The sequence below is a fragment of the Ictalurus furcatus genome, chromosome 23 (assembly GCF_023375685.1).
Source record: "Ictalurus furcatus strain D&B chromosome 23, Billie_1.0, whole genome shotgun sequence".
Lineage (NCBI taxonomy): Eukaryota > Metazoa > Chordata > Actinopteri > Siluriformes > Ictaluridae > Ictalurus > Ictalurus furcatus.
Genome location: NC_071277.1, coordinates 17,086,967 through 17,113,478, shown reverse-complemented (window position 1 = coordinate 17,113,478; position 26,512 = coordinate 17,086,967). Strand labels below are relative to the sequence as shown.

Genomic DNA, 26,512 nt, shown 5'->3' with positions numbered 1-26,512 from the left:
CTGAAATGACACTTCCTGGGAGTGTTCACCTGGGGTTCTCTTTATAATGGTGATCCACTTACCATAACCATAAAATAAAATGTTAATCCTTCTCGATCTTTACGGTTATTGCAACTAATAGCACAGCAAATCGAAGGCATCTTGTTAGCACAGTCATTTCCCTTTCCAGTCCACAAAATGGCAGCCATTATACAATGTGGCTTCACATGAAATGCTAGGATTAAATAGTATGTTAAAGTAATATTGATACTGATGCACCATTGGCTTGGTATACACTATTTAGTACAGTACTACGCTGTTTGATACTAGTATTAACCTTATTCTTTTACAAATACAAATGACTGCCCCCTGCTGGTATGGAGAGTCGTTTCTACGTATGGATATCCCTGTTTGCTTGTTTTGCGCTCTGAATTAGTTGCTGTTAGCTTTGAGATCAACTTTGTGTATCACACTGGAGTCACCAGCTCTCTGTTAAGCATTGATAAAGCTGTAGTCTTTTTTACAACCCTGAGACAATGATTCAGACAAGCCCCGACCTCCGACCTTTCAGCACATGAGTTCTGTTAAGACAATGTTTATGGTGACCCTCGTGCCATGGGCGCCCTGTGTAGATAGCACATCGCTGTTTCCTGTTTACACTCCAGAGACTCCAAATGTGTTTTGATGCCAACAAAGCAAATCTTTATCCACTGACGAAGCCACTAACATGTTCTGCTTCTGTTATCCTTGAATTTGGTTTACACCATAACGGGAGCGTCCTCCCAGGCTTAACATAACCATTTTAACTTATCAGCGATTTACCCTGACCCTCAAACAGGACAAACACTGAATCAATCTGCACTCAGGTCCAGAGTAAAGTCGACTCATGAGCATTTTAAAGGACTCTTGGTAAAGACTGGAGCTCAAAAATGAACCTTTTTTTTCTTTTTTAAACTAGAGATACGATAAGAAATACACACGCTGTCGTTTTCAGGGACGTCCAGGCAAGTGGGGGGTCGACCTGCGTGCTGTCTTGGCGTTTAAGCGTCTTCGCATATCCATCCACACTTCCTTGCTAGGGGTCTTTCCCGAGAAAGCGTTAAAAGCCCGCACTCTTCAGAGACAGGAAGTAAGGAGATTGTCATGACAGGATGTCAAAGGCGCATCTGAAATTTGTAGTAATCATAATTAGTATGTGCGGGAACATATTGCATGTAGAGAATACATTTTATTACGGATAATTGTCTGTATTTCTTGACTCAATGCGTTAAATGTAACTATAAACTGATAAAAAAAAAAGTATGACGTGTCATTTTTTAAATTAAAAAGAATATACTTTTACAAAATACCGTGGTATAAGAGGAAGAAAAGACGTCAGGATGTGCCGTTATTGGAAAATAATCAACTGGTCGCACGACAACATCTCATTGTTGATTATTTTCCTATAACAGCACATCCTGAAGTCTTTTATTCCTTAATGTCTACATTACATTTCTTGTCATTCAAAGCACGGACAGCGATGCCCCATGTGCTTTACTCCTCTTATACCAAACTAGCGCTTATACCACAATGCTAACAAATTTTACTTATTAAAGAACATAACATCATACTTTTTTATCCATTTATAGTTACATTTAACATTGTGGAACATCCGCATTCCTGTTATCACGTATGTCTTTCACTCACTTTTTTCTCTCTCTCTCTTGATTGAAGTTAATAAGACAAAAACCAAAAATAAAAAATAAAAAAAATAGAGCTTGTCATGTTTGTCTTGTACCCATAATACTGGACAAACAGAGCACATCCGGTGCCAGAACATGAAAATAATGGCACTCTTCCTGTCTTTTCTATCTGACGTCCTGTTTGGTGTTTCAGCAGAACAGCAGTTACCATGAACACTTTTTAATTTCCTTTGTTCTCGTATGGAGTGATGATAGTGATTCATTGGGATATTGTTAGCATGTTGGAGTCCATTTGGAATCTTGGCTTCCTAGAGGAAACATGATGAAACGAGTACTTTCGGTAATATGGGCATTAAGTTAGTCACTGATTCCGAAAACAAATAACACCACAGAGGTGGACCGTTAGCATCCGGCTTCACTCACACAGACACACACACACACACACACACACACACACACACCAGCATGATGTTACAGATGGAGATTGTTAGTGTCGTCTTTGACTTAAGGCTGTGTTAAGCATAGTGTGAATAATGAGGAGGATAAAAAGGATAGCACTGTGAGAGATTGATAAGAGGCAGAGGAGGAAGACTTGGAGAGAGTGATGAGAGGAAGAGAAGGAGGGAGAGAGGAAATGCAAGGATCTGGGACAGAACATGTTTGTGTAGCTCGGGCTCTTCCTGCAGGAGCTACTCCCTCGGGTCTTTTCTAAAGTGAGCATGCGGTGTAAGTGTGTGTGTGTGTGTGTGTGTGTGTGTGTGTGTGTGTGTGTCTGCGTGTGTGAGTGATGTCGCCAGGAAGAACCTCTTCGGTTCTGAGAGGATGCTGAGAAATGGCTCTTGTTTTGTGTTTCAATAGTCTCATGAGCTCACAGGCAGTTTAAAGCAACAGTCATTTTCACTTTGGTGCACTTTGGTGCACTGAAGCTTCAAAGCTGATGAAGCTAACATTTTACATTTACATCGTATGGCATTTGGCAGACGTTCTTATCCAGAGCGACTTACATTTAGCTCACGTATATAACTGAGCGATTGCAGGTTAAAGGCCTTGCTCAAGGGCCCAACAGTGGTAGCTTGGCAGTGCTGGGGCTTGAACGCCTGATCACTAACCCAGAGCCTTTAACCACAGAACCACCACTGCCCAGTAATGGGAATGAATGGAAATGAATAGCCTCCAGTTTAGCATCAAATGTGCCTGAAGTCCTTTTGTTCGGAATCTCAGCATCGAATACGTGATTTCACAGGGCTCTGAAAACCATTAAAAGTCATTTAGCAAAAATTAAGGCCTTAAATGGTATTAAAAAGCAATACATTTTATTCCTGCACGATTTTTTTTTCGATAGTTTTGAAGAAAAAAACAATATTACCAATTTATTTTGAATGTAAATTATAATTAATAACTTTGATTTGTTGTCGCAAAATATGTACATAACGTGTGATAACACGCGGAACCAGTTTGGTAATTGCCTCTCGACGTGCAAAATCGCCATAACGCCAGATGTTTGGACAGCGGCGGGCCCTGGCGGGACCTGGAGGAGTAAAACTGGAGAAGGATTTTGCAGTGTTTGTAAAGACGTATTTAAGCAAGGTACAATGGGCATCGATCTCCAAAATAGCCTCCAAAAGTCTGATATATCCATCCATCCATTCATGTTCTATACCGCTTATCCTTCTCAGGGTCACAGGAAACCTGGAGCCTATCCCAGGGAGCATCGGGGACACCCTGGACAGGGTGCCAATCCATCACAGGGCACAATCACATACACACTCACACACCCATTCATACACTACGGACACTTTGGAAACGCCAATCCACCTACCATGCATGTCTTTGGACTGGGGGAGGAAACCGGAGTACCCGGAGGAAACCCCCACAGCACGGGGAGAACATGCAAACTCCGCACACACAGGACCACAGTGGGAATCGAACCCCCGACCCTGGAGGCGTGAGGCGAACATGCTAACCATAACTCATACTCTTAACTTCCTAGGTCTAGCTTGCTAGTTCCTTCTTTATTTTTCAGTTATTTCTTTAAAGTCCTGGTCTTTTGTTGCCTCACTGATTTGTATTAGGCGTACCGATTTGCAAAGATGACCATCTCTGCATAAGAATCACCAACATAACCCCAATAAACAGACTCCGTGATTCATCTACTCGCTTCTAGCACCCACGTGTTATACAGATAAAGTCTGTGGCTTACATTTATTCATTATAGCAATTCCATTTCAACCATAGATACTAATATGTCCTTTTTTGTGTTTATTAACCATGATGATGTCTACAGAGTCTACCGAGTTCGCTTCAGGCAGGCATTAATACCGAATCCTCCACAGTGACTCCTAATGAACCATGACCCAGAAAAAGATGCTAGAGAAGACAGAACATAAAGCGTTTGAATGCAAATTCATATCCGATCACAGGCACAGGGCGCTTTCATAACACGCTTCCGTAATCATGTGTCCCAGATCTAAGCTTCTGACTTTCATTAGTCAAGTAAAACAAAAATCTTTCTCAATATTGCAAAGCAACACAATGCAAAGCACAGGTTTATGTTACTGTGCTCGTTCTATGTTAATATGTTAGCGTTTCTATAGTAACGACTCATACACAGGTATTTGTATATATGTATTGATGTTTTACATAATCTAACGTTTAATGAAAAAAACGTACAGTTTTCGACATGGTGACGTCTCTGTAAGAATAATGTTTTTGGAAGGAGTCTCCAGTGTCAGCACTTTGTAACAGCCAGTAGTTTTCCACCATGGGAGGAGTTTGATCTGCCTCTGCTTTTTCTTTTTTTTTTTGGTCTTATTAATTTCAAGAGAGAGAGAGAAATAATTACAGCTTCTGGACCGTAATTGGTAACAGGAACGAACCTGTTTCACTGACACTGAGCAGCATGAAATGTAACCACAAATGGTTAAAAAGTAAACACATTATTGAATTCATTTTTAAAAAAATGATAATAGAAGCAACTTTTTCTGTGGTAAGAGTAACTTTGCTTTTTCCTTTAACAGCACGCCTGCAGGTGTTTTCTTCCTTTCTATTCTAATGTGCGTTTACACTTCAACCACATTCAACGTGTTTAATTGTATTAAACTGATGAGCACACAGATACACAATATCACACGGAGCTTTGTCTTACGGCGCTCTTCTTCGCCCTTGCGACATCTGACGTCAATTAACTCCACGATGTGCCACGTTCTCTTCCCTTTTCACGACAGCAGCTGCGCAAAACAAAAGTGGATCTGTCCCTGCTCCTTCCCTGCTGCTGGTGAGCAACAGCCAAGCCCAAGCATAATGAATACAGAGGAGTGTGTGTGTGTGTGTGTGTGTGAAGAGAAGAGCGACCTGGAGCCGTCACTGCAGTGTCACTGCAACACCACTGCCGCTGTAACGCTGTCCCACAGAGGAGCTTAACGGGAACTCCTGTTGAAGTAACTCTCAGGTTCCAGAAAGCATAACCCAGATGCACTGTTATCATTTGGATGATCACAAAACTCAGCGATCTACATGTGACGCAACGGCGGCTTTTCGTTTCAACAACCGTCTGTTACGTTCTTTGGAGGGCTGAACGGTTAGCATATAGCATTTATGTTATAATTCATGGAGGCTTAGTAGTTAGCACGTTTGCCTCGCACCTCCGGGGTTGGGGGTTCAAATCCCGCCTCTGCCCGCTGTGCACGGAATTCGCATGTTCTCCCCGTGCTTTGGGGGTTTCTTCCGGGTACTCCGGTTTCCTCCCCCAGTCCAAAGACATGCGTTGTAGGCTGATTGACATGTCCAAAAGTGTCCGTAGTGTGTGAGGGTGTGTGCGATTGTGCGCTGTGATGGGTTGGCACCCCATCCAGGGTGGACCCTGCCTTGTGCTACGAGTTCCCTGAGGTAGACTCCAGGCTCCTTGCGACCCCGTGTAGGATAAGCGGTGCAGAAAATGGATGGATGGATGTTATAACTCATACTAAATGAAACCTCTATACGTTTCCTGTTAAGAGTTTTTTTTAAAAAAAAAAAAGACAGGAACAGGTTCACACTGTGATTCTAGAAAGACTGAGGGTGCTAATGTGTGGAAATGAATAAATACATTTAGAGAGAGAGAGCGAGAGAGAGAGAGAGAGAGAGAGAGAGAGAGAGAGAGAGAGAAATGACAATAAATAAGTAATAGAATATAAAGTACAACAAACAAACAAACAAACAAAGCTCCAGTGGATGAACAGATTGTAAATATTGGATGATTGTACTGCAATCATTAATGGAAAACATTTGAATTATTAATAATAATAAAAAAGTTTGTGGAAAAAAAAAGTGTTTCACAAGGAAACAAGGACAACTGTGGTGCTTGTAACTCGTACGCTTGCAAAGCAGTGGATTATAATGTACAGAAGCAATAATAATAATGATAATAATAATAATAATAATAATAATAATAATAATAATAATAATAATAATAATAATAACACAATTTATATAGCACCTTTAGTACAGTGTAAATAGCAAAATAGAAATGGAAAATAGAAAAAAAGTGTTGTCAGAAATAAAACTGTAAAATAGGCGAATAAGAATAAGCATAAAATAAATAATACTTAAAAATGTAACAGAAATATAAAATACAATGTTGGGAGTGAATGTTGAGTTGCCAGTGGCACATGTCTACTCTTGGATTTATTACTGATTGCTTCACACACACACACTTATACAGAGTGAGAGTGAGGTAGACCCATACTCGTCACCAAACAAGCTACTGTGTGTGTGTGTGTGTGTGTGTGTGTGTTTGACAAAGCCTGCATGCTTGTGGTTGTGAAAGCTGATTATACTCCACTGCTTCATGACTCAGGCCAATCTGTGTGTTCTGTTAAAAAAAGCAGTTCAGTGACATTGGCAGCACACACATACACACACACACACACACACGCACGCACGCACACACACACACACACACACACTCGCTGTCTGCCACTCATGGGATTCAAACCCACAACCTACATGGGATTGTGTTCCACTTCACCCGTGCTCCTGTATTACAGCGAAGCTTTTAGGTTTAACTTTAAATCTCTCTCTCTCTCTCTCTGTGTGTGTGTGTGTGTGTGTGTGTGTGTGTGTGTGTGTGTGTGTGTGTGTGTGTGTGTGTGTGTTTTCTTGCCCGCGTCCTGTGGCCAGTCCTCCTCCACCCCTGGCACAGTCGGCGGTTAACCACAAAGCGACCCATTAACACAACACTGTTTAAAGGAACAGCTCAGCCAAATTGGCTAAAATGGCTTTTAGCTAACATCCCAATAACTGGTCTTTACTAGCTCGTTAGCATTTCTAGAACTAGAAGATCTTCTCATAACGCTCCAGAATTTAACAATGTACCATTGTATACAAAATGTTCCACTGTATCATTTAGCCATTGTTTTAAAGGAACCGTCTACTCAAATCAGGCTAGCAACATTAGCATAACTTTCCTCATTAGCATTGACTAGAAAAGACATCATGCTAACTAGCAGTGATCGGCATTTTTAGTGGACTACTTGAAGATATAGAATACATTTGAAAATCATAATTATAAAGTTTATTTATTTACGTTACAAGTCTTTACCAAGGGGTCAGGATTCCAGAATGACAGCAATATTTTGCGATACAGTGACTGCAAAAGATAGTTACTGGTCCCAGTATCTATAGCAACATGAATTCCTCCTGTTAAACAAAATAGCAACATACTGTATCCCCTATGCATATTTCAGCTCTGCCGGTGGTCTCGAAATCTCAACGCCATGGAGAAACCCCATATTTGTACGTTTAAGGTAAATAAACCCCAACAGTAACATTTATACATCTATAAATGTTGCCTTGACCCTGTAACATACATTTTGCGCCTCTACAAATAGCCGTCTCTATTTTTATCTTTAGCTCCTGGCCGTGTTTAGGCTGCGGTCGTTGCAGGGTGAAGGGAGCTCCGTTTATAGGCCGTAAGCCCACAGCGCCACTCTCATGTGGTACGACGTGGGGTGACACATTGCATTCTGGGAGATCTGACGCTACATTATCATACGCAGTACCTTACCTTTTAATGAAAGAGGCTCGTCAAATATAGCCGTTGTGAACACACCGCCGTACTTTGTGACCTTTTGCGCTAATTTGCTTGCGTTTTTGTGGAATCCGTAGCGTAGTCGTGTTCCCTGCACGTAGAAATCGACATACACAGTGTATTCTTTTCTTATCTGTGTGGCAGCTTTCACTCCCTTTTAGCTCTGTTGACCTAAATGACAGGTTATTGTGCTTAATAATATATGACTGAGGCATTTTTACTGTGGTGAGTCACTTCACTGACATGTAAGAGCATACGCTGGAACATCTACTCATCCAGCACAAGCCTGAGAGAGGGATATCGGCTCGGGGCTGTGAGCTTAAGTGACTCAGACGCACAAGAAGCTTGTATAAATAGGAAGTTGAACACAATCGCTACGTAGACGTATACATATAGATTCAAATGATACTAAAGCTCACAGATCCTGCAAACCAGCGATTTGTTTACATATTAATCTTTACAAATAACATGTGATCTTCAATAGTGTCTTTTATATCTTTATTAATTAATAACTATTAATAATAACTAACCGCACTACCATTAACAGTGACACCCCCCCCCCCACCCCCCACCCCCCCAGTGCCGTCGGTTTGACACACGACCTCTAACTTCTCACGGGAACAATGCTAAACCCACTAAACCCATCTCAAATATTTCAATATAAACATACTTAATGTGTTTCAATGTGAACCTTCTATTTAAGTTGGGGTAGGATTATTTCCATCCATGAACCTAGATGGATTAATTCTCAAACAGAACATGTTGAGAATATCATAATCATAATTAATATTTGTTAACATGAAAAGCGATACACACTTCAGCACATGCAGTAGCATATTCAAAGGAGCATTCATTATTCATTCATAGTTAATAAATAATTCATAAATGGTTTAATAAATGAAAAAGTAGATATTACGAATTATGACTATATGTATTCATAATTATTATATTAATATATGTTTATCTTAATAAATATATTCTAATTGCTGTGGTATAAATAGAAATAATTAAATAAATAAAAAACAGTAATTCTGTAAAGGTGTAGAGGTGTGTAGATGTACTATAAATCTGTTTACTAGTTTAGATTATTTGAATAGTGCAACCGTCGCATTAATCAAGTTAAGGCTGTTTTTACAACGCCAAGTCCAAAAAAGTTGGGACAAAAGTTGTGTAACATGTCAATAAAAACAGAATGCACTGATTTGCAAATCTCATAAACCCGTATGTTATTCACAAAAGAACATAGAAAACATATCAGATGTTTAAACTGAGGAAATGTACCGTTTTAAGAAGAAAAAAAAACAAGGTGATTTTGAATTTGATGGCCGTAACACGTCTCAAAAAAGTTGGGACGGGGGCAACAAAAGGCTGGAAAAGTAAGTGTTAGTAAAAAGAAACAGCTGGAGGAAGATTTTGCAATTAATTAGGTTAACTGGCAACAGGTCAGTAATATGATTGCGTATTTAAAAAAAAAAAAAAAAAAGAGTATCTTGGAGAGTCTATCAGAAGTAAAGATGGGATGGAATCTGGATGGAAGCATATGTTGCTCTAAAGCCTGTGTATACTGTACCTTTCAGCATTGATGGTGCCTTTCCAGATGTGCAAGCTGCCCATTCCATTGGCACTAATGCCATTAGAGATGCAGGCTTTTGTACTGATTACTGAGTACTTTAAGTGTTTGAAGGAGGTCTGTAATGTTATCATTGTCTCTGTTTACCTGCTCAGTGACTGCAGATGGACATGAGGTAGGAGCTAACTCTGGTTCAAAACGCTCTCTTAAGACAAATAAACTTAATTAGCATGCGGTGAAACAAAAATATCAGCACTTTCATGCTGTGGCAATGCATAAGAAAAGCTGGAGAAGTCCAGATTGAAAAGGGAGCTCTGTGTGGATATTTATATCTACACATAAGGCCAAGGTCCTGCTTCTGTGTTTGGCCTTGAGCGTAAGGTCTGCTAGAAGTAGACGCTCCTGGAAAGAATGCACACGAGCCATCTAGTGGATGTTTGTGAAATTCTGATTAACAGTGAGTGACCATCCGAGGAGACAGTATCTTGTAGATCATCCATGTCCAGAAGGAGGACATATACAGATATTTACCTCTTTAGTGGAGGTGTATCATGAGGAATGGGCTGCAATAGCTCACGGTTATTTCTTAACCTCCCTGTTTGAACTTCAAAGAAGTTCTTCCCCCTCTCCACTCCTCTCTTCTCCACTCCTCTCCTCCAGCACCAGATGTGTTCCGGGCTACAATGCTGAGAAAGCACACCTTTCATCATTACAAGGCAAGAGTTATGGCTCACCCTGGAGGTCTGCCTACAACACACACACACACACACACACACATACACACACACACGCACACACACACACACACACTTACTTGACAGAAAACAACCACAGCCTTATTATTACTCCAGAAGCTGACTATAGACTACATTGTGATACATTGTGTGTGTGTGTGTGTGTGTGTGTGTTAGTATTTGTGTCTTGTGAGGAGACTATTTAACAGCGGGTAATGGACTAAAGTTCATGAGTTGCTTTTTTTTTAAAGATATACTGTCTGGCTAATAAAATGGTTAAAAAAAAAACACAGGCAAAATAATAATAATAAAAGCATAGGGCTTTCTATCTTTCTGAGTAATGGAAACCTGGTACACAGCGCCACCTCCTGGTGAAAACAGAAATATATGCAAAATGTGCATTTTCTTGTAAAATAAATGCAAACATTTTTAATGCATTCTTATTACATGTATATAAAAGGAATAAGATGAAATATAAAAGAAATAACATACAAAATAATATAATATACAATTTCAAGTGATAGTGACGTACAGTTTCATTGGAGCCTAAAAAGTCAACTTTGTGTCAAATCTAAAGAACAGACAAAGTCCGACATTCGCTAAAAACTTACGTTTTTAGGTTCATTTTCTTTCTGAGAGGCAGAATATTTTTCTATAGAGCCACAGATATAACACATCTATCAGTATTCTGTCACGGCCATTATTTCATAATAATTCCATTTTAGTCCTAATAGCGTGCAAGGTTTCGTATCATTAATATAATTAGATGCCTCCAGTATGCGATATCAAAAGCCTTCTAACATGGACGTTAAAGAAACATTTCAGCCTGAAGTGAAAAGTACGCAATTTTCCTATCCGCCCATATGACATGTTTGATATCTGAAGTTTGACATTCTGTAATCCGGCCAACATCTAAAAATTTTTTTACGTCGAGTCATCACTTTAAAGTAATACCATTCACATGTGAGTTGAACTGGAAATGCGCAAGATATAACATGTATATCATCTATATGAGCAATACTTAAACATGCACAAGCTCTGAAATCGTAGCAAGTCAAATACAATTATGTAAAGTGGTGCTTAAATAGAACCTCCAATTTCTATTCTCCATCCCTGAACTTCTGTATATAATAAACACTACCTGTGGTTTAACTGGCGATTAAAAAGGAGTCTGCTTTGGGAGGCCTGTAATGCATCCATCCTGTCGTCCATCATCGGTGGAGTCCAAAAATAACTTGGATGAGTCCATGTTGAAGACAGATCTCTTTCTTTGAAGTCCGAATTAGGGTGTATGGGGTGTATGGGGGATTAAAGGAACGGTTTGGTGAAAAGGTCAAACCCACACATCCACAAGTTTGTTGTCCAGTGCTTTTTTTGGAAACACATGCCCAAATGTTTATGTACTTTATTCAGGTGATATCACTAAACTGCATAATTTCCTTTTTGTTTGAAATAAAACAGCAGAAGAGTCTGAATTTACACATTTAAATTCAAAGTGGAACTATATTTCCGTATCATCTTCCAATAGCAGTGGCGCACGATCGTAATAAAAGATTTTGGTTGGGCAGGATGACGTTAATAACGGTATAGCTTCAAACAAATTTAGGTCACACTTATGAGATCACACGTATGCTATAGATCACTTATAGGAGGTCATTAGTATTTCAGCAGAACTTAAAATGATTGGAGTTGTGAGTGGGGACTTTATTGAGGATGATAATTTGCTGCACATACAGCAAATTATCTGTAATTGGGGTTCCGCCTAAGATGCCGTTAAAGACAAACTGTCCTCCGTATAACGAATAAAATGAGGACGGGTTCCCTTCTGAGTCTGCTTCCTCTCAAGGTTTCTTCCTCATATCATCTTAGGAAGTTTTTTCCTCGCCACCGTCGCCACCGCCTCGCTCAATAGGGATAAATTCACACACTTAAAATCTCTATCCTGTGTTTATATGTTTCTGTAGAGCTGCTTTGAGACAATGTCCATTGTTAAAAGCGCTATACAGATAAAATTGAATTGAATTGAATTAAAATGATTCTGCTTGTCCAACATGGCTGCCCATATAACATTGTAGCATTGAGCTACACAATGAAGTTTTGTTTATGTTTATAGGTTAAAGTAAGTCACACTGTGTCCCAAGTCACTTCTAGATGTAGTTTGTGGAAGATTTGTGGAAGATTTTGGGCAAGATAGACATTCATTACTTAATAGCTCCATTCACTTTGTTAGACACTAAACACGTCATGGCGAATCAACTGGGTTTTACATTTGCACTGAAAAAAAAAAAAAAAAGAAAAGACCTCAATTGAAAATGTCTTAAATGAAGTCAAATGTATTTAAAATGTCTTGTTCTAATGCCAGGTAATTTTGCTTATTTCTAGAAACAAATATTTCACAAATACAAAATCTAATCTTAGAGTGAGAAATATGACATATATTTGCTCTGAGGCATATACTTACAGAAAACATTTAAAGGTACACTATGTAGGTTTTTTTTTGTTCAAAATAAAGTGAATTTAAATAATGAGTAAATACACCATAAATCCATCTTTCAAACCGTGTTTTTGTCTTACTCTGATTCACGAAGGTAAGCCAATTATAAGTATTTATATTTTAGACCTGTCGGGACGAAATTCGAGGGAAATTACACACGTACGTCATTCGCCCGTGCGTGTCTCGTCGTATACATAAACAAAGAAAAGTCGCGTGTAAGGTGTGGGAGTAGCGTAGGTTAGTTGATACAATGAGCGAGACCATGGAACATGCAAAACGCTGAACGGAGCAGAGTCTACAGAATTCGTAATAAAACCAGAATCGACACTGGCTTGGCTTTTCAAAGATGGCGACACCGGTGCCACAAACCATAGCTCCAGTGAACTGCTAAAGTCAGAAACTTCAGACCCAAATCACGACTACACTGTGAGAAAATTAAACAATATTTTTGGATTTTTTTTACTCGAATCATTCTTTTAAGTGAATCTTCTATGGAAATATAAACAAGATCCTTCTGGAAGCAATGCACCAAATTGTAGCATAGTGATTTTTGCTTTATATACCATTGGTGACATAGAGTGGTAAATTGGGATATTTGATTTGATTGGGACATTTGATTTTAAAATGATTATATGGTACTGTTCATGAGTTTACAAGTTTTTAATAGCATTGGGACGTTTGCTACTGTAGCTAGTGGTTAAGACCAAGACATACTAATCGCTAAGCATTATCTGACTGAAAATACATCATGTCTGCGTGGTTTTGATTAACTGCTTGTGTCTGCTGAAAGGGCGTACCGCATTCTTGTTTGAAGGTTTAATTTAGTCTTCTCAAATGGGAAACATCATTGTAAAGATAAACCCAAACGTGGTAGTCATGGGTACTGAACATGGCATGAGACTAATAATTAGAATGAGCTTAGAATCCATACATATCCAACCCGCCATCATGTTGTGCTTACATCATGTCTTCAAAATACAATGGGTGTAATTCCAGCCTTCGAAATGTTGAGACACTTGCTCACTGGTGATAATACAACACAATATCAGTGGTTAGACATTGAGGTTCCTGGTAACTGGAAGACTGTGAGTTCAAATCCCAGAATACTGTTGGGTTGGGGTATTGAGCAGGACCTCCAACCCTAAACCGCTCCAGGGCTGTAGATCCATAACTGAACCTATGGTCAATAATGGAAGTTTGTCCATCCATTCATTTTCCATACCAGTTATCCTACACAGGGTCAAGGGGGAGCCTGGAGCCTATCCCAGGGAACTCGGGGCACAAGACAGGGGACACCCTGGACAGGGTGCCAACCCATCGCATGGCACAATCGCACACACTACAGACAATTTGGAAATGGCAATCATTGTAAACTCTATAGACTATTGCACGTGAAAATCCCAGGTGATCAGCTTTCTAAAATGCCATGGTCAAAGTCACTGAGCTCACATTTTCCCCCAATTCTGATGTTTGATGTGAACAGCAGTTGAAGCTCTTGGTGTGTATCTGCAAGAATTTTTGCATAGCGCTCCTGCCACATGATTGGCTGATTGGATAATTGCATCAATAAGCAAGTGTTACAGGTGTTCTTATTAAAGTGGCCTGTGAGTGTATATCCAGTGACAGTAACAATAATTTGGCAATTCTCTATCTTGGTATGGTTTATTACTATACATAGCAATCTAAGCTAATTAGTTAGCTGATACCAGCTAAGACCTGAGCTCATAACGTGAGCTGCTTTTTAAAAATTATATATATCCCTTGTTTTATATATACATTTCCCTTGTTCTGCCTAGTATGAAAGCAGCTATATAAATCACATTAAACTGATATCATATCAAATGTCATAGCCAATCAGTTACATGGAGAAAGCCTTGACCTAGTTCTGTATTTTCCAATGTCTATATATAGTTAACAAATAACAGTCCTTAACATAGCAGTGTAGGACAGACAAATGACAGATTTGTTTGTCTCTTGCTTGGAACCGTCTGTGGTCCGAGGTTACATCATTAATATAATTCCTTGTTGAGGTCACAGCTGTGTGTGCTGTTATACCAAGACATGTATAATCAACTAAAACAGCTACATAAACTTTGGCAGAAGAACTCCATATCTTAGTTTGACACCAAAACAGTGGGTTTGTGCTTGTCTGGAAGAGTATATCTGTCTAACGCAACTGTTTTGTTCGACGAATAAAGAGAGAAACCAATCATTTCCAAGACAGCAAGGCAAAAATAAGAGCCATTTGAACTCCACGTGTTTGAAATGGAGTGTGTGGAATATTTGAATGGCCATGTGAGGCCAATAAATAACCAAGCATCTATGTAATACAAAGACAAAACCATTTTTTCCTTTTGAATCAATATATTTTTTCATATCTATGTAGCACCTCACCACACACATCTCTCAACGGATGATTCTTTCTGAAGTCACACTCATATAACTCATCTCAATGCTTGTGTGAAAGAGATGTTTCAAAATGTATTGGTTTCAGGATACCCAGTTGCTTAAAATAGCAGTTAAGCTTATTATAAAGTAAAACAAAAAAAATGCTGAGTCATGGCTGAGGTCCAAGCTGCATTGCAGGTTTCGAGGTCTCTTTAGTGGCCTTGGGGAAGGGGTGAAGGATTAAAATGGGAACGCAGTTATTCTGTCACTGACAAAGTTTATGGGGAGAGTGGAGAAAGATAACAGGATGTATTATCCAGTCATTCATCCTACCTCTATAGTTCCCCTGAATTTTTACATTTATTTCTGCCAGCCTGATTCAGCTCCTCAGCCCTTCAATAGTTTAAAGGAATAGTTCAAAATAACATCAAACTTATACAATTTTCCACTTACACCAAATGTATTTGATTTTTGCTTCTCCAGTGTGCAAGATGGCTTCATACATAACATCACACATTGTCCAGGACATACCCACATTTTGCAGGTGGTGAGCCCTCAAGATGGCTCCATGTTGCCATTTTAGAGTGAGCTTGACTGGGTTACATGGATGACCCGTTTACCAGACATTCAACTATCGACGCTACCCCCAGGCTTGGCTAGAGGGGTGGGTGCTAGTAACCCCTAATCCAGGCAGGATACGAGGATGCCCCCTGGTCAGCTCCCAGTAGAGCTGTATCATGGACATCCCACTGGATGGTGACCCTGGGGCAGACCCAGGACCTTAGAGAGATCCTATCTCACTGTTGGCTTGGGAATGTCTGGGGATCCCCAGGAGGAACAGGAATCTGTGGCTGGGAATAGAGAAGTCTGGGATAAATTTCTCAACTCAACAATCTGGGAAAGCCTTGGAGTTTCTGCTCCTACGAATTAAGAGGTGGCAGGTGAGGTAGTTCAGGCAGTGGTAACTCTGTAGTTAAGAGATTGGTTGACTGGCCAGAAGGTTGTGAGTTCAAATCCCAACACCCCCAAGCTGTGTCAGTTGTAAGTCACTTTGGATAAAAGTGTTAGCCAAATTAGATAAATGTAAACAGTTTGGGCACCTTACACTGATGCCCCCTGGTCGGCTCCTGGTAGACTTGTTTTAGCCACGTCCCACTAGATGGGGACCCTGGAGAAGACCCAGGACCCACTGGACAGATGATATCTCAGAGTTGGCTTAGGAATGTCTGGGGATCTCCTACGAGAATCTGGAATCTGTGGCTTGGGATAGAAAAATATAGAGAAACCTTCTCAGACTGCTTCCACTGTGAAAAATGGAAGGAAAATGAATGAACAAACCATATCAGTACATCTACATGGCATCACTTAAGAGCTGTGAACTTAAGAGCTGTGATTCACTACCAGAAATGATTCTGGGTAACAACTACATTAGCTTTGTTTTAGAGCAAAACAAAAGAAGCAAACGCCAAACGTGAGGTCAAGTGAAAATGGTATGATATAGATTCCTGCTGATATTTTTCTTCTTTTCAATGGGGGACTAAATGACATCACTGACAATTGCTCTCGATTAGTGAGGTGATGTTTGTTAATGGCTTTTTGAGTCAGCTCTTTTAGCTGAGTCCCATAAATAAGCCTTTTTTTTTCTTTTTCTTCACAAAATGGGAAGTGGCTATAACACAAGCAGTGAAAATGCCCATTTCCATCATCAGGGCAATAATTAAGAAGTTCCAGTCAACTGGAAATGTTATGAATCAACCTGGAATTGGACGTGTGTCTATATCGTCTCAATGCACTGTAAAGAGGACGGTTCGAGAGTCCAAAAAATCTCCAAGGATCACAGCTGGAGAATTGCAGAAGTTAGTTGCGTCTTGGGGTCAGAAAGTCTCCAAAACTACAATCTGAAGTCACCTACATCACCACAAGGTGTTTGGAAGTGTTTCAAGAAAAGCCTCTACTCTCATCCAAAAACCTACTCAAGCGTCTTCAGTTTGCCAGACACTACTGGAACTTCAAATGGGATCGGGTTCTATGGGCAGATGAAACCAAAATAGAGCTTTTTGGGAATAAACACCAGAGGTGGTTTTGGTACACAGAGAGGTAGCCATATGGAAAAGTACCTCATGCTCACGGTTAAATATGGTGGTGGCTCTTTAATGCTTTGGGGCTGTTTTTCTGCCAGAGGACCTGGACATTTTGTTTGCATCATCGACTCAAATATCAACAGATATTAATTGAAAACCGGACTGCCTCTGCCAGAAAGCTTAAAATGGACCGTGGTTGGATCTTCCAGCAGCACAATGATCCAAAACATACATCAAAATCAACACAAAAATGGTTTACTGACCACAAAATCAAGGTCCTGCCATGTCCATCCCAGTCCCCTGACTTGTAACCCATAGAAAACCTGTGGGGTGAACTGAAGTGGCGAGTCCACCAGCGTGGACCTCGAACAATGAAAGATCTGGAGAGATTCTGTACGGCGGAACGGTCTCAGATCCCTTGCCATGTATTCTCCAACTTCATCAGGCATTATAGGAGAAGACTCAGAGCTGTTATCTTGGCAAGGAGAGGTAGCACAAAGTATTAACTATAAAGGTGCCAGTAATTGTTGCACACATATATTTAAACAAAGATATATATATATTTTGGTTAAACCTGCGTTGCGTTTGCAATTGTTTGATATCCATGACAGCAGAGTTATTTTGTGAATATTTTTTAAACAAAAGGTTAAACAATAAAGACAATTTTTCACAGCCTCCTTTGCTCATATTTACCAAGGGTGCCAATATTAGTGGAGGGCACTGTACATAATTTCAAACATCATTATTTCATTTCTCTATAATCATATGGGGCGAAGTTGAAGCTTTGTAAGCTGATCTGTTTGAGTGGAGTGCACAGATGAAGAGGTGAGACAGGTGAACAGACTTAAGGACTCACTCGGGTCAAATACGATCGTCACTGATGAATTTTCATGTCTGGGCTAGAAAGAAATCCGCCCCAGCCTCACTTCGTCATACCTTTCTGTTGGGTTTTTGTGTGTGTGTGTGTGTGTGTGTGTGTGTGTGTGTGTGTGTGTGTTTTTAACGACTTAACGACCATTGGTGGTACTATTGATTACATCCAAGCCGATCCACTTTAAGATATTTGTTAACAGTAACAGTAAATTGGTAACATCTGATATTGATGCCAAGAATGAAAGCCAGTGAGACTTGTTAGCATAAAGCTTTGTACCAGACATCCCTGTGCAGAAATCTTGATTTAGACATATAGCATGTAGCTTTCTTGCATCCAAATTCTGCATGACTAAGCAGAATTTTTGACCTTGCACACACACACACACACACACACACACACACACACACACACACACTCTCTCTCTCTCTCTCTCTCTCTCTCTCTCTCTCTCTCTCTCTCTGTTAAGATGGTGGTATAACGCATTAAAGACAGTTCATGAGGCTATGGGACTATTTAGTGCACTGCTATGCGGTTTGGTTTGGGACACAGCCATCAATTTATTAGTACCGCATCACGGCAAGGTCACCGCCTCGACTCCCTCCGCGTCACTAGATGTCGCTGTGGTCCCAAAATTACAGCGTCACTCCATTTCCATACACGCAAAAGTATCACCAATGGGCGTGTTTTTTTTTTTTGGGAGAGGCGGAGCTGCTATTTAATCCGCAGGATCAATTCCTAACTCTGTAAGCGCGATGCGTTTGTTAACATTCACGCACCGGCACGTGAGACGGGAAAGCGGAACAGGTTTATCCCTCGTCTTCCACCACCAGGACCATTTCATTCCTTAAGGAAGAGAGAGTGCGTGAAGAACAGAGTGGAAGTCGTAGAAAAGTCTTCAGTTCGTTTGTTGTTTAGCCTTTTTTTTAAAAGAAAGAAAGAAAAAAAATAGAGTGATTAGTTCGCGCGCACGGCTGTCTCGCGGAGAAGAGTCACGCGCTAAATTCAAACCCGGCTCACGCGCTGCGAGCGTCGGATGCTGACATTGTGAGCGTCCTTTCTTTCTTCCTTTTTCGTGAGAGAGAGAGAGATGGAGAGAGAATAACCTCGTACCCGTCTCTCCAGGTACCCAGCTGTCATTTTGAGTCTCCCGTTAACGAATGAGAGGTTAGCGTCAGCAACCCTCCCCCTCCACTCAACCCCTTTCAGAATGTTAGCCGCTGCTAAGTGACAAAGCTAAACTTCAATCACTTGTCGGTTTACATACCTGAAAAGGGCGTCTTAACATAGCTTAGCATAGCATTATAGCTAGCTGGCTGTCGTGTTCAGTGTTAGGAAACTAGGAAGTAGCCTTGATTAGCCAGCCGGAGGTTACGGGTTCTAGAGATGTTGCTGAGTATATTTTCCTGAAGCAGTTGTCCGGTTGTAAACACACTCCGCCATGGCGTCAGCAATGGACCGGACTTTAAGGATGAACGTGGTGGTGGTGGTGGTGGTGGTGATGATGATGATTATCTCAGTGCTCGGCAGTTCCCCGCAGAAATCCCACGAGAAACCGAGCAGCAATGAGAAGACGCCAGGACACGGAAGAGATCAGGGAAATTTCACCCAGAAGGCTTTCCCTGTGTTGGATTTCGATTATGAACACGTCCACTATCCTTTCGTGGTGTTCCTCTGGATCCTGCTGGCTTCCCTGATGAAACTAGGTAAGTATTATTATTTATTTTAATGAGTGTAGATTGACAGTTGTTAGTCTGATGTTGAGAATTCAAACACAATTCCAGATGTTAGGTAGGAATAATGACCTAGCTCATAAGTGAGACATTATGGCATTGAAGCAGGAATACACCCTCCATCATGTTCTCACACACACCCACACACACATACATGCGCGCGCGTTCATACTAGGGATGGGTGATATCTTATCGTTTGCGATATACCGGTAGAAATTCTCCCCACAATAAGAATGAGTCTTCCCGCGATAATAACGATAAAGCCTCGTCGATGATGTGTTTGTGTGTGCGACACTACACACTTCTAAGTCTGGGGCGCTGTAGAGTTTTGAAAGTGGGAGGAAACCGGAGAGCAGGTGAAACTCTACATGAACGTTAACCCGAGCTCGGGTTCGAATCACGGGACGCTGTATGACGGGAACACTAAGGCCGTATTTACACTACACGGTCTACAAGTGACCCCTGTAATTACAATTGTAATGTATGAAACATGGCACATTTGAAAGATTTATAGTTATAGGTTTAATGTTGTGGAATATCCGAGAGACAAGTTAGTTCCTATTCTTGCTTACGTTAAAGCCACGATAAACAATCGTTCTTTCACCAGCCTTCTCTCTCTCTCTCTCCCTCTCTCTCTCCCTCTCTCCCTCCCTCTCCCTCTCTCAAAACGTAGCTTGTCATTTTACCAGAAAACAGCCTCTCTTTTGAAGACTTTCCTCTGCTAATAAACTTCGCAAAAGCACCATGACTGTTACAAAGTGCTTACAATTGACACTCCTTCCATAAATGTTAAATTACCGTCTTCTAAACAATGCCACCAAATCAACAATGATAGGTTTTACTTTGTTAAACGACTCGCTTATTATTATTATTATTATTATTCTTGGATTATGTGGTGCATCTGTTTTACAAATCCGTGTGTACGAGCTGTTAGGATGTTTTATCATTCAAAATGATCTTCCTTTTATCTTTCACACTTCACATACGTTTTACAACGCGGGCGGTTATTCTTCACGACCCCTTTTACGCTTTCGGACGTGACTTTGTCTGCTGATACGTCTTCTCCGCTGATGGAAACGCTTTGTTGAATTCTCTATTCTGATCGGTCAGAAGTTGTGGATTAATTTTCGGTAACATCAGCTCTGACGGTCGTTTCAGCTGCAAGGCAAAAAAAAAAAAAAAAAATCCAGGTTTATATTAACGCGCTTGTTTGAATACGTTATTTCTATAGGAATGACTCGTTTACAGGGACTCGTATGGCGGGCGAGTCACGAATAACAAAAAGCATGTATTTGACGACATGAAACATGGTGAAGTTTTCTATAAGTAGATGTTTGTTTATTTTTGTGGAAGGAGTTTCCAGTGTCAGCACTCTTTAACGTTTTGACGATGACTCTCTCTGCAGTGACGGACAAATCCTGAATATATCACGCAACCTAATATATGTATATTACGCATGTGTTGGTACACATCCTTGTGCCCGATTCATCTGAACAGAAATATTTAGCTGGAACGTGTGGTCTTGTATCGTGCCAGCTCTCGTTAGTATGAACGAGTGTGTAATCAGGATCGGGTTAGAAAATGACCTTTTCAGTTCAAAGGAAGTAACTGAAACGGACACGTTTCATTCAGACTTCCTAAGATCACTACAAAGCAAATTAGGACGTCTGCGGTTTGGGCAAACGCATGACTTGTTGCTTTCGGGTAACTAAAATGAGGATCTTTCCACTAACTCCACAGGCTGTTTTGTTTGTTGTCAGGATGTTGTGCGTTGGCGTGTGGTATGTAGCAGACTGTCCAGCTGTTAAAAATATTTGTATCCGGCTGTATTTTAGCAAGAGTTAGTGAATAAACAAATCCAACATTGTAGCTGACCAGTTACGTATATCTGACCACTACTGTTTTTTTTTTTTTTTCTTTTTCCTTCCACCCCTCAGAGCCACCGCTGATGGTGTGCAATACGTCATCGTCTCCCTATCCATCTCTCAAGCATACCCGGCACCTGTTAAAGCCTGGAACAGCTCGAACCTAGAAATCAGTCTGAAGTAGAAAACCTTTCCTTTCCTCCCCATCGCAGTCCTCTCTCACCTTCCAGTGCACTTTGGCGGTTTGTCTCTCATCCACTGCGTTCTCGAGCACTTCGGCTGTCTCCTGCCCCAAAAGCTGTATATCCGTTTCAGTTCTGTAAAACTGGAGGCACAGAAATCATGTGGCATGCAGCAGAAATTAACGTTTAGTAGTAATAAATGTAGTCATTATGTGCAAAGGTGAAACAAATGAAATGGGAATGTGTCAGACGTTTGGTGAGGTAAGAAAGATGGATGGGCTGGTGGCAATCCAAGAAACTGGTGATTAAATACGTGTAAAACTCCCAATTTCAGTGAACAGATATGGTATTGTCGTGTCTTAGAAGTAGTCAGTTTTCATTTATGTAACAGGTACTCCTTGCTTCAGAACCACAAGTCCAGGGGGTGGAGTCAGAGCTGATCCAGTTCTTCTTAGCAGGGTGGAATGAGACCAAAAGTCCAGGGGATGGAGACAACTCTGTATTTCAGGCTCTGGATAAGTGTGTTATGGGTTTGGGTTATGGGACGAGTCCAATCAGGTCCGGCTCCACCCCCTGGAATCTTTGGTTCTGTAGCAAAGTCTAACTCTTTCGTAGTAGTATCTGAAAACATAGTGGAGATTTTCTAGAGCGCGATAAACCCCACGATGCACTTTGTTCGGTTCGTGTGTACCTTCAGGGAAGACCACGATGAGCAAACGATGCGTTCGACTAAAGGTCGCAACTCGTAATTTCTGACCACTGACTGAAAGACCAGAGAAATTGCAGTTCCCTTCAACTCGAAATTCCTACTTGTGAACTCGAGACATTGTCCTCAAGTGACATCAAATCAACATGTTCACAGCATCAACAATAAACCAAGCAGCGTTTCTTATCTTTAAATATCTTGTCTTATCTTTTTATACTGTCCATGCTGCAAGTATTCGCTTTACGTTAATCAACGTACCGATGCATTCGCTTTTGAAGTCCATGATACTGACCGTACAGTTCGCAGTTTCAAGGAGGGAAATATACATCCCGCGAACGACTCGACTCCGAGCTCCGACTTCCTGTTTCCGAGGGAAGTCAAACGCAGCAAAATGTCCATATAAATTTCTCAGATACGAGTGGAGCAGGTATCTCTGAATTGTTTGGCTTGCTGTCAGCTAGGTAGTATAGTTAACGAGTAATTTTGTACACGTTTGCGATACCTGTGTAACGTAGCGTAAAAGATCATCTATTTGAAAGTGTTTCATGTAGTTCTCCTGACTTTCTTAAATGGGGAATAGAGAGAAGGCTGCTATTGTAAACACGGCAATCGAACGGATTCGGGATGATGTCAGGATTATTGTTATTTTTTGCCGCCCTCTTCTCTTCTCTTGCCATCTCTGGGCCAAATGCCAGAAATAGTTACTACCCCGGCTAAAGCTTTGAAACTGGCGTTTTATTTTTTTTCACCTTCTGGCCTTACACGAAAACAGACAAACCGCAACCAACCTCCAGAGCAAATTACATTTGTAATAAAAGCTCGTGTTAGGGCTGGCGAATAACCCGATATTTCCCCCGACGCTGATCATTTCTGATAACGTTTCCCGGCTAAGATTTGCTAATCAGAGCAAGTGTTTTTACGAAGCGTACTTTATCTAGTCAGTTTGATTGCGTGTAGATAGCATGCAGGGTGCGACGAGAACAGTGCACCTCGAATCAAACCTACACGCCAGGAACATTCAACACCCTGATGGCGCGGTAGCAGGCCGGTCATTTACAGCCAGACTTTTGCAAATGACCAAATAAATTCAGATTACGATCTTAATGGCACTTTCTGGCCGGCTCTCTAAAGAGAGGGAAGCTTGTAAATGACACGAGCGCTAATGAGCGCTTCTGTGGAAATCGGGTGTGTTTATGGAAGCTTCGCTTTGTTCGATCTTCTACAGTTCTGCCGTTAGTTCTTCAACACGAGAAACCTTGAATGAATATGCAGTCATACAGTCCCATGTCTCTTTTGTGCACTGCTCTTGGTGTAATTTATTGCTTGGCTGTTTTGCGTACACACACACACACACACACACACACACACACACACACACACACACACAGCTTTACTGAAACCAGATTCCACCCGCGTGGGTGCACGGCAATAAAGAATCGGGAATGTTATTTACAGTGCTGTGTTTACTGCGGGGCAGAGGTAGCTCAGGGGTTAACTTTTCATGCTGGTAAGTACAGGGCTGTCTGAGAGCCACGGTTTGACACTTCGGCCCTATTCGGATGTGATTAAGTGTACACGGGGTCCTAGGAGAATCCTGTTTTACAGGTGCACCTCTGTGAATTTCTTATTTCCGTCCAGACTGGCCTGCTTTAAAAGGAAGTCTCGCTGTCCTTCAATCGGTCCCTCAAATCGGTCGATTTTTATTGGGTTATTTATGTATTTATGTATTTGTGCTTTGTTTTTGCGGAAAACTCCTTGACTTGGCGAAATCGCAGTTCCATGAAACAGTTTTGCACGGTCTTTCAGAGCGATGTTTGTTGGTAAATGTGACATCTTAGCTGTACTCCCTGGGCTTTGGCTGAATACACGTCGACTCTAACGTCACACGGCGTGTCTTGGACCATACCAGCGGAAATTTTAGAAAAATTGCAAGCTCCTACGAATATTGCAGGATTTGCTTGATTTTTGCGTTATTTTCTGCAATCGAAACCTCACGGAATCCTGGAGGGATTGATTTGGGTATGGGAAGCTTGTGAAGTGTCGTTTGGGACAGCCCTAGTACTGTACACGCTGAACTCAAACTATGATGTACGATGTATTATTTTATTTTTTTTTTTAAACATTTTTTAAACATAACAATATTGAGTACATTTTTAAAGCTGTGAAATCGTTGAAATCTACCTTATGAATCGAGTAAATGTAGGTAAAAACATTTTCTGTAACAGAAAATGACTGTTATTTAACAAAAACAAATGTGCTACATGTACTAAATGTTTTTAAATCATACTGGACTTTTAATGATCAAAATCAATGTTGCATTTACTACTATTTTTTTTTTTAATCTATATTTACCCTTTACTCCAGGAGGACTTTACTTGAGGTCATAAAGCAACTGTATAAACAGTAACATTTTACTGAAACATTTACATGTTCAAATATGACCAGTATAACATGAGATCAAGTCTAAATTCAACCTGGCTTACCTTTGTAACGATGTCCATGCGCTAAAAACAGTGAGCTGAACGGAACGAACCCGTATGACTGGTTCCAAACCTGTACGACGTTTATCTTCAGTGGGACACGAGAGGAGACGTAAGGTAAAACGACACGTGAGACCGATACCCTCAGTCACCATTCACCATCACCTTATCTTTACTGAATACACGGTCTCCTTTTGTCTTCCATAAAAGAAAGACATACAGGTGTCTTAAAACTATACCTCACTCAGTAGGCACTTCATGAAGGCAGTTCATTAATACATGCGTCCATAAGTGCACAGGCAACATATTTTGTCTCATATTTGTCACACTTGTTTTGAGGGTGTTATTCTGCACCATGTAAGTTTCATCCATGCGTTTACAAATCCCGTCTGGATAGATATGAAAGCTTAGAGAGGTGGAATATTTTAATCAGTGTTCCACATGTTAAAGCCTTTAATGTGCTGTGATGTGGCGTTCTTTCGTACAAGTAAAAACATCCATCACGCAGTGAAGGTGTATTTCAGAAGACTAACAATAATGAGGTTTGAGATGAAAAACAGACTAAAAGTTACGACAATGTAAAATATGGTCATCTACGCTCTCTGCACACTTCATGAGGAACACCTGTGCACCTGCACGCTCGTGCGGTTATCGAATCGGCCAGTCGTGAGGCAGCAGCGTAATGCAGAACAGTAATAATGCAGGACAATCATGCTAGGGTTCTGGTTAATGTTCACATCAGATTGAGGAAATGGTCTGAGAGCGGTGACTTTAACCGTGACATGGATGTTTGTACCAGAATGGTGTGGAAAACAAAAACGACAAAAAAAAAAAAAGAAGAAAAACATCCTGTGAGTGGAGGGTCTGCAGGCTGAAACACCTTGTTGATGAGAGATTAGAGGAGAATGACCAGACTGGTCTGAGCTGACAGGAAGTCTATACTAACTCAAATAACTACAACAGCAGAAGGTCACATCAGCTTCCTCTCCTGTCAACCAAGAACAAGACTCTGAGGCGATCATGGAATCTTCAGCTGTCCAGGTTCGATGAGTCTCTGCCTATGATCGCCTGTTCTTGGCTGACAGGACTGGAACCCAGTGTGAACGTCTATTGTTGTAACCCGTCCCCCTCAAGGTTCGATGTTTTGTGCATGCTGAGATGCTTTCCTGCTCACCGTGGTTGTAAAGAGTGATTATATGACTTACTATATCCTTCCTCCCAGCTCAAACCGATCCGGCCATTTTCTTCTGACCTCCACCAACAAGGCGTTTCCACCCTCAGAACTTTCACAAACCCAGTGTTATTGGTTTTTTACACAATTCTGTGTAAGCCCTAGAGACTGTTATGTGTGAAAAATCCAGGACATCAGCGGTTTCTGAAATTCGCAGCATTTTTACAGATCCAGAGGCACCAATTCGATAACAAGAACCATTTTTATTTATTTATTTTTTCCCCATGTAACTGATTTTGTATTGTGCACCAGTTTGTTCTGCGAACGCTCCTCATCTTTAGCTGACCTGAAAAGTATACGAGTCCCTTAGTCATTGTTTGCCACGTTCGCACATCGCACAATAGGTTTCCAGGCAGCTTGATAACAAGCCTCTGGTGTTTATCACGCTCTTTATATTTGCATCGCATATAGCGCCGTTCTGTACACCTGAGCTGGCTGTGAACGGTTCC

The 26,512-nt window shown here is 40.9% G+C and overlaps 1 protein-coding gene across 1 annotated transcript in view; it reads left to right on the top strand.

Moving 5' to 3' along the window:
* Positions 1 to 18,565: 18,565 nt before the first annotated feature.
* slc9a1a (solute carrier family 9 member A1a) overlaps positions 18,566 to 26,512 on the top strand; it is a 45,403-nt gene continuing 37,456 nt past the window's right edge. Inside the window, exon 1 of the mRNA XM_053611331.1 lies at positions 18,566 to 19,572. Coding sequence (XP_053467306.1) covers positions 19,308 to 19,572 — 265 coding nt within the window. The 5' untranslated portion in view covers positions 18,566 to 19,307. The remainder of the gene's footprint in view (positions 19,573 to 26,512) is intronic.